Source organism: Strongylocentrotus purpuratus, unplaced genomic scaffold (assembly GCF_000002235.5).
Source record: "Strongylocentrotus purpuratus isolate Spur 01 unplaced genomic scaffold, Spur_5.0 spur5_scaffold_6, whole genome shotgun sequence".
Classification (NCBI taxonomy): Eukaryota; Metazoa; Echinodermata; class Echinoidea; order Camarodonta; family Strongylocentrotidae; genus Strongylocentrotus; species Strongylocentrotus purpuratus.
Window position 1 is genome coordinate 27002004 of NW_022145612.1, and position 16905 is coordinate 27018908.

Below are 16905 nucleotides of genomic sequence, written 5' to 3' on the forward strand. Positions count from 1 at the left end.
ATCTCTTGAAGAACCGCCTCTTTACGAACATTTTAGTGGACCCTACCAATCAAGATCTATTTTATATAAGCATGATACGTAGAAGTAAGTACGTATAGCCAACCAATAGGAGTACTTTATTTATGCCATTATCTGAAGATGCGTTCCGCGCATTTTAATGTTGGGCGTAATTAGTTAATTAAGCGCCTATTATGCGTCATAATAATTAAAATATAGTGTACGCGATGTGGCCCTTCCCATTAATAAATTCCCCCATTTTCACCTCTGATGCGGAATGCCCCTATCACAATCTAAAAGGTGTCCCTTTTACTCTGGCAACCCCTTTCCTTTGTACCAAGTGCATTTTAATGACTGCCACTTTTTAGGTAGTGAGAAATGCCCCTTTTCATATCTGATAATGAAAAATTGCCCCTTTTACTTTGACAGGTGCCCACTTTACCTTCTTATTATTGCCCATTTCCCCTTTATTATAAGTTCTACTCGTTCTTATCAATGCCCCTTTTCACATTTGATAAGTTAACTATATATCAAATATGATTATTGATATAATCATTTAATTATCCTTTGAGAAATGTCAATTTTTACCCGACATTTCCCACGGCGCTTGCAAATCGTGCCCTTTTTCCGGTCATATAATTACTATAAATTATGTGCTATAATAAAAAGATGTTCTTATCATCCCTCATCTCCCCAGAAACAATAATTTTCTCATAGCCACAACGTCTTTAATGTGTGCCCCTAATTTAAAGCGGCTGAGTGCTCACTCATTTTTTTTTGGCCGGGAGGGGGGGGGGGGGCACGTCCCTGTTTGTCAGTACATTTTGGCGAATTTGGGGCTGATTTTTTAACATTATTTTTGGCCGGGGGGGGGGGGGGCCGGGGCACGTGTCCCCTGTGCCCCCCTGTATCCGTCACTGAGTATCAATAAGTACAAGTCACAATTCGTATCAGGACAATTACCCCCAGGACAATCACCCCGAGGACAATTACCCCCTGTAGGACAATTCACCCAAAATTCATTGCATTTCCCCCCGGCCCCCAACAGAAAAAAATTCTCTGTAGGGCCATGCATTATGGTTCAAGGCATGGCCACATAGAGGAATTTTTCCTGTTGGGGGCCGGGGGAAAATGCAATGAATTTTTGACAATTTATTGCATTTTCTTCGTTTTGGGGGATTTGTGGAAGGGGCCGCGTACCCTAGCAAACACTGCGTACAGTCATGATTCAGGGGCTAAGCAATGGCCTCGTTTCTGTGAGGCCCCAGGATAAAAATCGTGTCGATCAGCTATATATTAGTGCCCTTTTGTGAGGCATTAATCCTCATTACTGTCAATTATGATTTAAGGACGTAGGTTCCCTAGCTGATTAGCATAGTAGCACACATATGATTTAGCAGTCACGCAAAACAAACACTCGCAAATTAATATTCAATAAAATCTGAGAATGTATGCCATTATTGAGATCTATTAGAAATATATATATTTGTTTTAATCCTACCCTAAACTGGGGTAAAAGTAATTATTCCACCATTATGACCAACAGTGTATATCTCGGGGGGGGGGGGGGGTCATAAAGGAGGAAACTGAGTGCGGACACGAACACGAAACCTCACCATAGCTTTAACCTTACTTAATATTTTCCCAATTACAAATCTAACCCTAACACTGACGATATAAGCCCGAAGCAGCTTCCCTACACATGATAATTATTATTTTTTGTATAAATAATAAGTTTGTACCGTACCTAGACCTTGTTCTACCTAGCAAGCTCTATAGCTAGTACGCGGCGGAAGCCTGGCCTAGCTGGCGCCTAAAGCGCTCGCGTATTAACCAGCTCATGGTCAATCATGGCGACCAAACTTGACGTAAAGGGAAAAGCAGCTACCGAACTCCCTTCTAAATGGCCAGTGGTCGTCAATAAAAATCTAAAAGACACTGATATTTCAAGACTTCTGCTACAAAGGCATAAAGTTAGATGTAAGTAGTATTTAGCTCAACAAATATAATATCAGAGACTGAAGCTTTCGGTCTAGAATTGATCTACCGTAGATGTTAAACCAGTGAGTGGGTGTGGCACAAAAGCAGAGGGACTTCACTTTTCTGTTGTCTTATGATCCGTGTCAAGAGTTTGATGCAGCGATGATTATCATGATGATTTAAAACTTGTCTAGGAGAAAATTCTTGTCCATGTAATGTAGCCTTTACCAACTGGTCTGCCTCTGCTCTGAGATAGATTGTTACATTGTAATTTGTAGTCGATAGCGCCATTGCCTTGGCATTGCTTCCTATCTACTGCCGGCCTGGGCCTAGGGCAAGGCTATGTCTGCCCCCCCCTGTGGCTGCCGCCAGAATTTGTCATTAGTATTTTTAATTTTTGTTCATAGCACCACCTATTTTACATGTGCATCGCCCTTTAAGTAATTTCTCTTTGTTACTTAAGAAAGATTTACAGCGCATGCCTAGCGCGGGTCAATGTCAATAAAAGGCCTACAAACACATTTTTAGTACGCACGAGAAAATAGTTCCATACATTCAAGCATAAGAAATAAGTTATTATCATTAATTATGTACTGAAATGTAAAGTAATGTTCATTGAAATGCGAATAACATTAGTAAATTCTGTCAAAACTAAATCGTTGGTCGTTTTAAGTAAAATTCCAGTTGGACAAATTATTTGATATCCGTGTGCCGATAAGTTCGGTGAACGCGTTGACCCTTGGCTTTTCTGAATTACGACCTGGCCCAAGCAATACGTGTTTTGTGGGGTCTTCAAGAAACGCCAAAGTTTCAAGGTATATTTTGCTGCCCAAGGATGGAAAAGTCCTGCCAACGAGGTATGTTATGGCAGAAATGTATTTAGAACAATTTCATATTACTTACATGATCTATCAGTTTGTAATTTTGATACATTATAAGTGTTTTTTCATGTTGTGATTAGTAGCGTTCAGTGAGCTAGTTTTCCACACACGTGAGATTGTTTACATCTAACGCTAAATTATGGAAAGCCATTTGAATATTTCATGTTTGAGTAATTATTCATGAATAAGAATTCTCTGTAAATCAGTAGCATATAAAACTTGCTTTTATATTCATAGTCTTAACTAGTATGCTCTTAATGCATGTTTATCAAATTTCTCGTAAGAGACTTGTAGCTCATATCATAAATGTTTTATCATGAACCCTTTTATACTCATTCTGACAAATCATATCTGTATGAACAACTCTCGTTAAGAACATCTATCTGGTTTATCAACTCTTTAAATTGACAAGTAATCTGTATATTTACTTGTGTACATATATTTGTATCTTTCGCACGGTATTTATTATTCTGTGCTATTTTATACTTTTTATGTTCACAGTTTTCACGGCACTGTTCATCACTGTTACTTTGTTTTGACAATCGTTAAGTCAAATAAAGACATTCGTCACCAGAAAATGAACATCCGTTTCAACGTTGAGTTATTTTGATCCTGCGGCAGCAACAGTGAAAACTCGGATGGACATGACACCTGAGAAATCCATAATTGGATCAACTACTCAAGCCAAATATTTGATGTGATGTCTGGAACTGCATTCGTCCTCACCTGGCCACTAAGGAAGCTGACGAGGAACTCGGCAAGACACGGGCAATCAAACGGCTTGGAGGTTGATCATCGCTCAAGGATGTCAGGTTCATTTTCATCAAAATAATTGAAGATTGAAATCAAAGAAAGAACACTAGAACATTTATATGCGATTGAAATTTCTCGTTTGGAAACTTAAGCAATAAACAAGCTAAAGATTGATTTAGGCTTGCATATCAACTTCTCGAGAGAATTTCAGATTTAAAACCTTTAAGATCTCTAACAGAGTCTTGGTTCGTATCCCAGAATTGTAACAGCTATTTATTCTGATTTGTTTGGATAACGTAATTTAAAACAACATAAGACTTGATTCCCTTATGATGTTTGGGATTTAAATTTTCAGCTAAGATTATAATTTTCTTAAAATACTTATCTAACGAGTGGAGATAAGTTTACAGAATTTGTTATGTGTATGTAACATCTCATCAAGAATAACCTTGTGTGTGCACTTATAGATGATTTTGAGACAAAATAACATGATCAAGTTCATTTGAAAGGATATTTTTTTATTAAGATTGAAAAAATTTCTAAACTAAAAAGAAACTGATTACCGATAGTGTTTTCCTTTAAGAACAAGGGAACAAAAGGTCATAATAATTTGAAATTGATTAGAAATCGGGTTACCTTGTTGATATTGGAATTGATTTGGATTCATGATAATATCATTAATTCTATGCTACGTTTGATATTTTTATTATTTCAAAGCTTGAATGTATCGAATTGTATGTCCTGCGTAGCGCTGTGTTTTTATCGTGCCCGAATTGAGATTTGGGTTAAAGCAGTTATCTTTGCTATTTGTTATCAGCTACTGCCATTTGCTGTTACCAGCCCACTCCCACACGCCCATTTCTATTTCACTTCCAAACTTTGATTCAAATTCAAACTTCAAATTTCGGTCAAGATTATTTAAATTTGATCTCAAATACTGATTTTCTCGTTGGTTTATTTACCTCAAAAATATATCGTTCAATATGGAAGGGCAACAACCAACTGAAAATAACTTGACTACTGACTCGACTAACTTACCTCCTGAAACACTTCGCCGCTCCACTCGTCCTGTCAAATTGACAGAGAAAGCATTGCAGAATAAAGAAGACGACCTTCAAGGTAAGTTTTTTGTTGAACATATAGATTTGCATTCGATCATACAATCTACTCGAAATAGCTTATTGTCTCAAAACATTGATGGTGATAGCTTAGCAGTGAATAAGCTTGACATTACTGCTAGGCTCAATTCTTTGAAGGAGATATTTGTTGAGCTAAAAAGGCTCAATGAAGACTCCATTGATGATGAGGTTATTGAGGCAATGGATGAATCTTCTATTTCTGTTCGTAATATCTTATCGGATATTGATAAGGTATCCAACATGTCTTCTTCTAGACAACCATCAATTCGGTTGGCGCACTCAACACAATCACGACTCTCGAGGACATCTTCCAGATCGTCACGACGAGTTGCAGTCGCAGCAGAAGCCGCTGCATTACAAGAAGAGCTTACAGCCCAGAAGCTTCAAAATGAACGGGAAAAGGAGCTCGAAAGAATGGAACTTGAGGAAGAAATGAGGAGGAAGCAAGTAGTTTTCAAAATGTCCGAGCTGAAAAGACAACTAGAAGAGGAAAGACTACAAGGCAAGCTCAAGGCACAAGAAGCAATTATGAGAGTCTACGATGAAGAAGATGGAACCAGCACAGTCTCTTCTTCATCCTCGCGTGGAGGTAAAACTGTTGTCAAAAAGATCGAAGATCAGCCAAATCCAACTGATGTGATCCCAAGGGCATCTCCCAAGTTAGAAAGCAAATTGATTGATGAACCAGCCTCCATCGTGTCACAGCAAGCGCAAGTAGTGCTTGATCCCCAAGCTCCGATGTTCCAGCCAAGATCACCAGTTTTAGATCTCGCTGATGCCTTGGCTCAGAGTCGTCTACCCGTTCCGGAGCCGCCAATATTCACTGGAGACCCACTCCAATATCCAGATTGGGTGTCGGCTTTCACTACTCTGGTAGAGCGAAGAGGCATCCCTCCTGGTGAAAAAATTCACTACCTTCGAAGGTATCTTGGTGGTCCAGCAAAGGAGGCAGTCAGTGGCTACTTTCTCCTGAGGTCAGAAAATGCATTTGAGCAAGCAAAGAGCACCCTTCAAAAGAGGTTTGGCAATCCATTTGCTATTGCTGAAGCCTTTCGGACAAAGTTGGATGTGTGGCCCAAGATAACCAGCAAGGATCACAATGGGCTGCAGCGGTTTGCAGACTTCCTTCAACAGTGTCTGGTAGCCAAGGCTGAGATTGTCGATCTCAACATTCTGGATGATATACGAGAGATCAACCGAATGGTTGCTCGACTACCAGATCATATCGTCCATAGATGGAATCGCTCGGTGGCACAGACAAAAAGGGAGCGACTTTGTTATCCTAGGTTTGCTGACTTCGTTTCTTTCATTGGGAACGAAGCAGACATTGCTAATGATCCTCTGCTCACTGTGGATGTTGGCAAGACTAGAGAGAGAAAACAGGAAACCGCAGTCTCAAAACGGGTAACCCTCTCTACGTCTGGCTCAACTTCACAGAAGCAATGTCTGTTGTGCAAGAGACAACATCATTCCCTGAATGACTGTCGGGAATTCCTTCGGAAAGACATGTCCCAGAGAAAGGATTTCATCAAAAATGAAAGACTTTGCTATGGCTGTCTTGAAAAAGGCCATATGTCTAAATATTGCCAAAGCAGACTGGTCTGCAAGAAGTGCAGTAAAAGGCATCCAAGCTGCCTTCATGAGGACCAAAGAGATTCGAACAAGGCCAACTTGGCATCAAGCCAACCGAAGGAAGCTCAAACCGCATCGACCTCAAATCCTCAAGCTGTAACGCACAAAGTACAAGGCGATGAACGTAGTGACCTTACATCAATGATTGTGCCTGTGTACCTTTCTAGTACAGAGAGGCCTGACAAGGAGGTTCTAGTGTATGCACTACTAGACTCCATGTCAAACACCACCTTCCTTTCCGAAGATGTCGGCCAAGACCTGGATGTACAATCCCAGCCTGCCACATTGTCGTTGACAACTTTGACAGATGAGATATCGATCTCAACCTTCAAGTATGACAATCTTCGTGTCAGAGGTTTTTATTCCTCGGAGAAAATTCGTCTACCCTCCACATTTACTAGGCAGTCTATCCCTCTGGACGACAGTCATATCCCGACTCCAGAAACTGCCTCCAAGTGGCCTCATCTCGTGTGTGTGCAGGATATGATAGCGCCAAAACAAGACTGTCCTGTCGGTCTTCTGATTGGCTACAATTGTGCACAAGCCCTTGCTCCTCTGACGTCAGTCCGAGGCCAAAATGGTGAGCCGTATGCTGTCCAAACAGACCTTGGTTGGAGTATTGTTGGAGGTCAGTCTGACTTGTCCAACAGCTTCGATTCGTTTGGCCACACATACAGGACAGTCAGCATGAAGGTAGAGGCCCCGATCGATATCAAGAAGGTGACATTCGCTTACCAGTCTCCCTTAAAGGAAGCGACTGCATCGGATTTCCTTCAGCTCATGGAAAGGGACTTCCAAGAAGCTGAACAAGCTGATGCAATGTCACAAAATGACAAAAAATTCATTCAAGTTGTCACCGAAGGTTTACGCCAGAGAGAGGATGGGTTCTATGAGATGCCTCTTCCATTCAAGAAAGGACCGCCATCTCTTCCGAACAATCGACAGGCTGCTTTGGGTCGATTAGCAGGTCTCAAGAAACAGTTCCTAAAGAAACCTGAATATCACAGTCACTACAAGGTATTCATGAAGGAGATCTTGGCACGCGGTGATGCAGAGATGGTCGGTGATAGTAGTGACAAAGGCTTGTGGTATATTCCTCACCATGGGGTATATCACCCTAAGAAGCCTGGCAAGGTCAGGGTTGTATTCGATTGTAGCGCCAGGTATCTTGGGACAAGCCTCAATGACCATCTCCTGCAAGGCCCTGACTTGATTAATCCTCTCATCGGTGTCCTGTTGAGATTTCGCCAAGGTCCTGTGGCATTCATGTGCGATGTGGAGAAGATGTACCACCAGTTTAAGGTTGCAGATCCACATCAAAACTATCTGCGTTTCTTGTGGTGGGAGGATGGGGATCTCTCCAAGACCCCAGTAGATCATAGGATGAAGGTTCACCTCTTTGGGGCAACCTCATCTCCGGGCTGTGCCAACTTTGGCTTAAAACAGATTGCGGAGGACCACAAGAAACTCGGTGACCGTGCAGCCAACTTCCTCAAGAGGAACTTTTATGTCGATGATGGCCTAAAAAGCATGTCTTCTGAACAGGAAGCAGCTGTGCTAATCAAGGACGCAACTCAAATGTGTGCTAAAGGCAATCTACGTCTGCACAAATTTGTGTGCAATAGCAAGGACGTAACCAGCACCATTCCAAAATCGGAACGTGCCACTGTCACGAATGCAAGTGTTCAGCTAGGTGAACAAACCTCACCAATCGAAAGAGCTCTTGGGCTTCAGTGGTGCGTCAGTTCTGATGAGTTCTCCTTCCGACTTACTCTGAAGGATCAACCCCTCACTCGACGAGGTATTCTAGCTACAGTTGCGTCTGTATATGATCCCCTTGGTCTCATTGCACCAGTTGTCCTTGCTGGCAGAATGATTCTGCAGGAAATGTGCAAACAAAAGATGGATTGGGATCATCCCGTTCCTGACTATCTTCGGACAAGATGGGAAATATGGAGACAGGAGATCCTGAAGCTAGAAACTGCAAAGATTCCACGCTGCTTCCAGCCCAAAGATTTCGGAGAGGCTGAGGAAGTGGAATTGCACCACTTCTCAGATGCCTCATTATCTGGATATGGACAATGTTCATATGTCAGATTACGAAATCAAAGGGGACAAGTCCACTGCTCTCTTGCCATGGCAAAGGCGAGAGTAGCACCGCTCAAGCAGTCTACCGTCCCCAGACTGGAGCTTCAGGCAGCAACCTTATCTGCCAAGGTTGCAAAAATACTGAATAAGGAGCTAGACTACAGCTCAGTCAAGAATATCTTCTGGACCGACTCCAAGGTTGTTCTGGGTTACCTGTACAACCAGTCTAAGCGCTTCCACATGTTCGTTGCGAACAGAGTGGATTGTATTCTGAGAACCACAAGTTGTAGTCAGTGGAATTATGTTACTAGCGGTGATAATCCAGCTGACTACGCATCACGTGGACTGACAACAGAGGAACTTCTTTCGTCAAACTGGTTAGGAGGACCAGACTTCCTTTGGGAAAGTGAAGTTGCTAAGCAAGATGTCACACTAGAGGTTTCTCCTGACGACGTTGAAGTGAAGTCTTCGACAGTACATACAGTAATGTCAAAGACCAAGATTTCAACCTTTACGTCATTTGAAGATAGGTTGAACCGCTTCGCCATGTTGGACAGCGCTATTAGAGCGGTAGCTGTACTAGTGAGGTGTTGTTACAGGCGCAAGGGACATGACATAGATGATGTTGAGATCAAAAGAGTCGCTGAGAGAAATCTCCTGCATGCTGTCCAGAAAGAAGCCTTCTGTGATGAAAGACAGCAAATCAAATCTGACAAACATGCTGTGTCAAAATCTAGCCGCCTGAGTCAATTAGATCCATTTCTTGACAAACAAGACCTCCTACGGGTGGGAGGACGCATGAAGAGGTCTGAAATGGTGTATGGAGTTAAGCACCCTATTATCCTTCCGAAGGGAAGTAGACTTTCCATGCTTGTCGCACTTCACTATCATGCGAAGATTTCTCACCAAGGTAGAAATATGACCATCAACGCAATCAGATCAAGTGGATACTGGATCATCGGTTGCAGAAGCATTGTCTCATCTCTGATCGGCACATGCACCCATTGCATTAGACTAAGAGGCAAGTTGGGTGGACAGAAGATGGCTGACCTTCCATGTGAACGACTTGAGCCATCGCCCCCTTTCACTTATTGCGGTCTGGACTGTTTTGGTCCATTTGTAATCAAAGAAGGGCGCAAAGAGCTCAAGCGCTATGGCCTCATCCTGACATGCATGGCAATGAGAGCCATTCATGTGGAAGTATTGGATGACATGTCATCCGATGCATTCATCAACGGACTGAGATGTTTCATTGCTATTCGAGGAAACGTAAGGCGGATTCAGTGTGACCAGGGCTCCAATTTTGTTGGAGCCAAGCATGAACTGAAACAAGCTCTCCGTGAGATGGATGCGGACCATGTCGCCCGCAATCTTCTGGAGCAGAACTGTGAGTTCAAAATGAATCCTCCTTCCTCTAGCCATATGGGAGGTGTATGGGAGAGACAAATCAGAAATGTGCGCAATGTTCTCAATGGATTATTGGAACAGTGCGGAACGCAGTTGAATGTCTCCTCTCTACGGACATTTCTCTATGAGGCCATGGCTATCGTAAACAGCCGTCCATTGAGTGTGGATAACCTGGAAAGTCCTGATGGTCCTCTTCCGTTGACTCCCAATCATGTTCTGACCATGAAATCCGGTCTTATACTGCCTCCACCTGGAAGCTTTGAAAGGGAGGACATCTATCTCCGCAAAAGATGGCGTCGAGTCCAATACTTGACACAGTTGTTCTGGACACGATGGCAGAAGGAGTACCTGCACACGCTTCAACCAAGAAAAACTTGGACTGAAAAGAAGACCAATGTGCACGTAGACGACATAGTACTCTTGAAAGATGAAGCCATTTGTCGGACAGATTGGAGAGTTGCGAGAGTCATGGAAACAATGTCCAGTGATGATGGTCTAGTCCGGAAGGTGCGACTTCTCATGGCGACCCCAGACTTGGACAAAAAAGGTAAGCCAGTAAATAAGAGGACAACTCTTGAAAGGCCAGTACACAAACTGGTAGTTTTGATCCGCAGCACCGACAAGGCGATTGAAGACTAAGCTTGACTTTAATAGCTGACATTCACTTTTACCCAGACAAATGGCTTTGACTAACCTGGACTTTCATCCTGCCCTGACATTCTAAGAAATATTTTCTCAATTTGGGGAAGACCATTTGTATTTATAAATTTTGCAAGTCGGTCAATTCCTTGTTTTGTTTCAAATAGATAGTTTTGTTGTTTGAAAAATCAGTTAGATGATTTGGGTGGGAGTGTGGCTGCCGCCAGAATTTGTCATTAGTATTTTTAATTTTTGTTCATAGCACCACCTATTTTACATGTGCATCGCCCTTTAAGTAATTTCTCTTTGTTACTTAAGAAAGATTTACAGCGCATGCCTAGCGCGGGTCAATGTCAATAAAAGGCCTACAAACACATTTTTAGTACGCACGAGAAAATAGTTCCATACATTCAAGCATAAGAAATAAGTTATTATCATTAATTATGTACTGAAATGTAAAGTAATGTTCATTGAAATGCGAATAACATTAGTAAATTCTGTCAAAACTAAATCGTTGGTCGTTTTAAGTAAAATTCCAGTTGGACAAATTATTTGATATCCGTGTGCCGATAAGTTCGGTGAACGCGTTGACCCTTGGCTTTTCTGAATTACGACCTGGCCCAAGCAATACGTGTTTTGTGGGGTCTTCAAGAAACGCCAAAGTTTCAAGGTATATTTTGCTGCCCAAGGATGGAAAAGTCCTGCCAACGAGGTATGTTATGGCAGAAATGTATTTAGAACAATTTCATATTACTTACATGATCTATCAGTTTGTAATTTTGATACATTATAAGTGTTTTTTCATGTTGTGATTAGTAGCGTTCAGTGAGCTAGTTTTCCACACACGTGAGATTGTTTACATCTAACGCTAAATTATGGAAAGCCATTTGAATATTTCATGTTTGAGTAATTATTCATGAATAAGAATTCTCTGTAAATCAGTAGCATATAAAACTTGCTTTTATATTCATAGTCTTAACTAGTATGCTCTTAATGCATGTTTATCAAATTTCTCGTAAGAGACTTGTAGCTCATATCATAAATGTTTTATCATGAACCCTTTTATACTCATTCTGACAAATCATATCTGTATGAACAACTCTCGTTAAGAACATCTATCTGGTTTATCAACTCTTTAAATTGACAAGTAATCTGTATATTTACTTGTGTACATATATTTGTATCTTTCGCACGGTATTTATTATTCTGTGCTATTTTATACTTTTTATGTTCACAGTTTTCACGGCACTGTTCATCACTGTTACTTTGTTTTGACAATCGTTAAGTCAAATAAAGACATTCGTCACCAGAAAATGAACATCCGTTTCAACGTTGAGTTATTTTGATCCTGCGGCAGCAACACCCCCCCCCGTAAGACTCTAGCTCTGTATGTTGATGCCTGGTTCACCGTTCAGTTTCAGCATATTTGAAGGAGGGGCAAGGGAGAGGGGGGGGGGGGGGGGTGGAGGCGGGGGTTAGGAAGGCAATTTTCCCCTCACAGATTTCAGTCCATGAAAAAAAATAGCAGCCACCTATTTAGAAAAATCATTTTCTTAAGTCAATAATTTTAAGAATAAGAGTTCTCTTACTAGTCTTAGAAACTCTTAAGAAATTCTACAACTTTTCGGACAATTAAGGGCCCACAAATTTTGTTTCTTTGCTGTCCGGAGGGGGGTGGGGTGGGGTGGGGTACTCTGATTTGTTTTGGACGGGGGTGTGCCGCTGAAGCCTCAAAAACCCATTTTTTAAGGGTCATTTTGGGGATTTTTCTTTAAGCAAAGCCCATTTTCGCAATTTTGGGGATTTTGGAAATCAGACCCATGTTTAGGGATATTTTTGTTTAAAATGGGACCATATTTAGGGATATTTTTGTTTAAAATGGGACCCATGTGGGTTTTTTGTGAAAAAGTGACCCATTAGAGCAGCAAACCCGTATGTCTTAATATGTGAATACCTCCCCCGGGCTTTGCTGAATTTTAATATGAATCATTGTAAGCAGAGATGTTTTTCCCCTCTTGAGGCCAAGGTCTGGATATGCCACTACTCAGTCTTATCAACTCATTATCACACTTTGATCTTCATTGCAGTCAGTGACACCACTGTGCCTTCATCCATCATCTTCCCCCTGTCTTCCGTGGCCTTCCTCATAGTACCCATTGGGAAAGCTTCTTTAGAGTGGCCTCCAAAGTCAGGTCGAGTACAATTGGATCATGAATTTACAGAGAGGTTAGTTTAGGAAATAAGTGATAGAATGGGTTTAACAACAAAAATTTGTTGAAGTAGGAACACTAAAAACAAAAAAGAAAGAAAGAAAAATTAATTATTATTAGGTCTTGTCTCCTTGCTAAATTTTATTGGAATAAGGCTTATCAAACTGTTTTCAACCTTCCCAGTATTGAACTGTTTAACCATGCTATGCAACCAATGTATGTTATTAATATAACAAGGTCTCTTCCAATGTCCAATGATGGTTGACGCAAACTTTCATGCTGTATAACTTTTCCACAAAGCCTGATCTTGCATATTTTAAAATCCAGTTAAATTCTGGCAATATTCATTTGTATTTCAAAAGAGCAGGTTCACTTATCATTTGGAAGTTGTAAGTAGGTAGGTGTTAGTATCGTTACAGGAATTAATGTTCCAAATGTTTTAGATGTCTAGTAATTTTCTCTGCCCATGCATTTAGTCTAGTGTTTGCTCCTTTAAATTTTCCAGGGCGCAGAAATTTGTACAAATTCATAGGAATAGCTACATGGTGTTGACATCAGCTCTTCATGGTCCACATGAGATGGCTGTCATAGCAGCCATACAAACCAGGTAAAATTTAAAAAAATAGAGTTTTGAAGACTGTTCGTTGTAAAGAGTTAATACAATCCTTCATTTTTATGAGGCTGACTTATTTCGACCTTTCCTCAGGTGATTGTTTTTTTTGTATTTTTTGTTTCCTTAACCTTTGGTGAGCACATTTGCTGACACTTGGTATTGGTAATATTCTTGGAATTTTTGTCCCCCCTCTTATCAAATGAAAAGAGATTTGGAAGTTTAATTGCTAAAAGTACATATTTCTGAATGTTAGACTGAATAGTTTCTGTGTGTAAATGTTCACTTTGGTTAACTTTACAGGTTCATAGACCACAATCTCCGGATATTGCCAGTACATAATGAAAGTGAATGTTTGCAAACCATTCTGACAATTGCTCAGGTAAGAAAGTTATTTTTGTTGATGTTCAGTCAATGTAGATATTTAAGCTTCATGTATTTCGGTGGAAGGTGTTCTCTAACAATATTTAATTTATTATTTAGACAGTGATGAGAAGTTTGAGCAAACAGTTCCAATGGTGTCCTTAACAATTCATTATGTACTGTATCATTATAATCATTATTGGATCTTATTTAAAACTTACTGAAGTTAAGTCAGTCTAATTCTTTCCAAGATATGTTCTTATACGTCTGGCTTCACCAAAAGACAAAATATATGTTTTAAGACAGACTTTGCTGTCTTATATGTTTGATAACTTCATTAGAGCATTGAAGATATTAATTTATTGGGTAAGATTTGTATTCTTCTTTTGTTTTCTTTTATTATATGATGCAGGCCACCTGTAAACCGACATGCAACATTCTCAAGTCTCGTCTTGATGCCATCGTATCAAGGCAGAATAGTGAACAAATGATTCTAAACATCCTCTCTCAGTTGGGCCTCAGTCATCATCATATCCTTATCATAATATTATTGAAATACTGTATATTTCTTAATAATCAAGAAATAGACAAATATTTTGAGTTTTCATTCTGGTGCATTCTGATACATGTAATGTATATATTTACAGATTCTTTCTCATTCTTGAGGATTTGTGTTTGTTAATTGTATTTGTTATCCTTGACTGCTTTGAACAATGCATGGTGCTTCAACAAGGTTGTGGCACTTTGGCATCTGTAGCTACAGCATCCAGAGAGCAACTAATGGATTGCAGCCTAGACTCAGAAGCAGTCAACAAGATTATCACATACTTTGAAAGAGATGATTATGTTGACGGATAATGCCCGCACATGTTGTGATGTTACAAATGTAAAGCACAGCCATGAGCCATTGGGTAGAAGAAAGTGTATAATTACAGTTTGTAAAGACTATGTTGTAGTCCTGAAACATGGGCTTGCGAGGAAAAGAAGATCAAACCATTTTAGAAACACCAAATTCCCAACCCCTGTGAAGCCTAGCCTACCCCACTACTGCGAAAAATACCCCCTATACAATTACATCTAAATTCAACAACCCCTAGGTACTTCTACGAGGTCGATTAAATGGTTACTTGTCTGGAAAGCAATTGTCTTTTGGGGTAGTTGTCTTGGATGTGTTAATCTACAGGTTCATTCTAATTGTCCTTATTTGTAATATCAAATTGCTCATAACGCTATTTAATCTTAGCACTGATTTTGATCAGAAAAACCAATAAAATCATATTTTTATGGAAGTATTCTGCCTTCTGAAAGCTGTGTATTTGTTGTACCAATACATAAGATTGATTGATAAAGTTGGCAGCTTGTTACTATTTCTACAACTGTTGTAATGACCTTGTAGATACTATTTTCTGCCTACAGTTCAAAAAACCGTTTTGGTTACCACCACAAAAGTCACTGTAGTTCTTTGAAATGCAAATAACTACTTCATAAGTAGAGCATAAAATATGGCATCGACTACCAGGTCAATCTTGGTTACAGTAAATTAGAGCTGTGCTGATGCACCATCAAGGTTTCCTTTTCATGAAAGGTCAACTCATAGAAATAAACAGCCACAATCTGATTAATTCTGACTTGATTTCCAATTACACTCTATTCTAATGTGTTCTTTTTTAATAAAACCGAGATGCTTGGTGGTTGTATTTGATTAACTCCATTCTGAAGATGAACAATCATGCCCTATTTGTGGGCTTAACTTCACACATATTCGAGTTTGAATTTTTAATTTGACTTCATAAATTATTATCTTTTCATTTTTGTTTTTATGTCAGATTATCATGTGATTTTGCATTTTATTTATTAAAGTTTCCTTATAAAGAATGATGGTTTTTAGAATATGTCTATATATAACTCTATACCCACTACCCAGTCATCAATGTAAACAAGAAGAGAGAAGAAAAAAAAGAAACACTACACCCAGAAAATGTTCTTCCCTTCTTTAGTTTTATCAATAGATTGAAAGTGATACAGTAGCAGGAATACTTTAATAACAAAGACTGTCACCATCCTCCCCCTTCGTCGTATCCACCTTACACATCAATTAGATATTACACATTGAACCTTCAATTGCCAAATTAAACATTTTCATTTTTACCAAGCATTCAAGCCAGAAGTACATACTAACATTTTAAGTGCAAAATCATACCAGGGTTTTAGAATTCCATTCAGCAAGAGCCTGAATTAGTTACATCGTAATTATTTATGTGCATAAAAGTATTCTGGGATATTCTGGGAATCATTTTATTTGGGGAAGTTTAATCTGACAAAGTTTTATCTTGATCTCCCACCTTTCCATTGTTTTTTTCTTTTTCTCTTTTGTTCCTTTCCACATTTTGGCATGGGGGGGGGGGGGATACTTTGTTGATCGCACCAACACCACTAATGACTACCGGAATGTGTCTACTGTCTAATGTATCAGTAGTCTTTTCCTAAACTTTTTCTGTTTTTTTGTAGTCTCTATCTCTCCCTTTCTCTCCTTACAATTCTTCTCTCAGCATATTCTTTTCTTTCTGTATCTTCAACAAGTCCTATCTATCTTATATTCCAATCCTTTTACATTCCCCTTGCTACCATTCTGCTTTACATTTTTCTACTAGTTTAAAGTTACATGAGTAAATTGGATTGGGATTTTTTATGATTTACAAAAAAGCAATTTAAATGATATCGACAAATATATTCAAATTACTATTTTGCAAAGCCATGATCTAAATTGACATTTACAATTAACATTTTTCTTTGCCAGTCCCACCTGGTATTCTAAGACTATAATACCAGTCGGGTAGTTGAAATGAACACCTGTCTCATTAGTTTTCGTCGATATATAATCCCACTTACTTTCATGATTCGCAGCTTTGGTTACTTAAGTCGGGTAACAAAATCTTTCTATTCAACATATTTTTGTCTTGCCCCGACACTATTTTGGTTGACTTATATGACTGCTTTTAAACTTTGAACTGTCTAAATCATTATTACATGAACAAATCTTTTCTCAAACTTGAAATAATGTTCGCTCTCTCTCAATGGGATTTGACCCCCTCCTTCTCTCGTACAATTGTAAAAAAAGAGAAATGACAATGGATATGTCTCTATCCAAAGAGAAACACAACTTCAAATTGACATTCCTCTGTTTATTGTCAACAAATAGGTTAACA

The 16905-nt window shown here is 39.6% G+C and overlaps 2 protein-coding genes across 3 annotated transcripts; both read left to right on the plus strand.

Moving 5' to 3' along the window:
• Positions 1-2335: 2335 nt before the first annotated feature.
• On the plus strand, positions 2336-11834 carry LOC105438640. Of its 2 annotated transcripts, none has more exons than XR_004066786.1 (2): positions 2336-11228; positions 11754-11834. XR_004066786.1 is itself a non-coding variant. In XM_031000262.1 (2 exons), the coding sequence occupies exon 2, from the start codon at positions 4595-4597 to the stop codon at positions 10514-10516; it is 5922 nt and encodes a 1973-aa protein (XP_030856122.1). In that variant the 5' UTR covers positions 2336-2834; positions 3360-4594; the 3' UTR covers positions 10517-11834. The 2 variants fall into 2 exon arrangements, 1 of the variants encoding a protein (XP_030856122.1); XM_031000262.1 differs by having other exon boundaries at positions 2336-2834; positions 3360-11834.
• Positions 11835-12497: 663 nt separating this feature from the next.
• LOC115929862 lies at positions 12498-14390 on the plus strand. The gene is made up of 4 exons (XM_030999942.1): positions 12498-12742; positions 13232-13333; positions 13640-13718; positions 14112-14390. Exons 1-4 carry the CDS (start codon positions 12498-12500, stop codon positions 14379-14381), a joined length of 696 nt encoding a protein of 231 aa, XP_030855802.1. The 3' UTR covers positions 14382-14390.
• The last annotated feature ends 2515 nt before the right edge of the window (positions 14391-16905 follow it).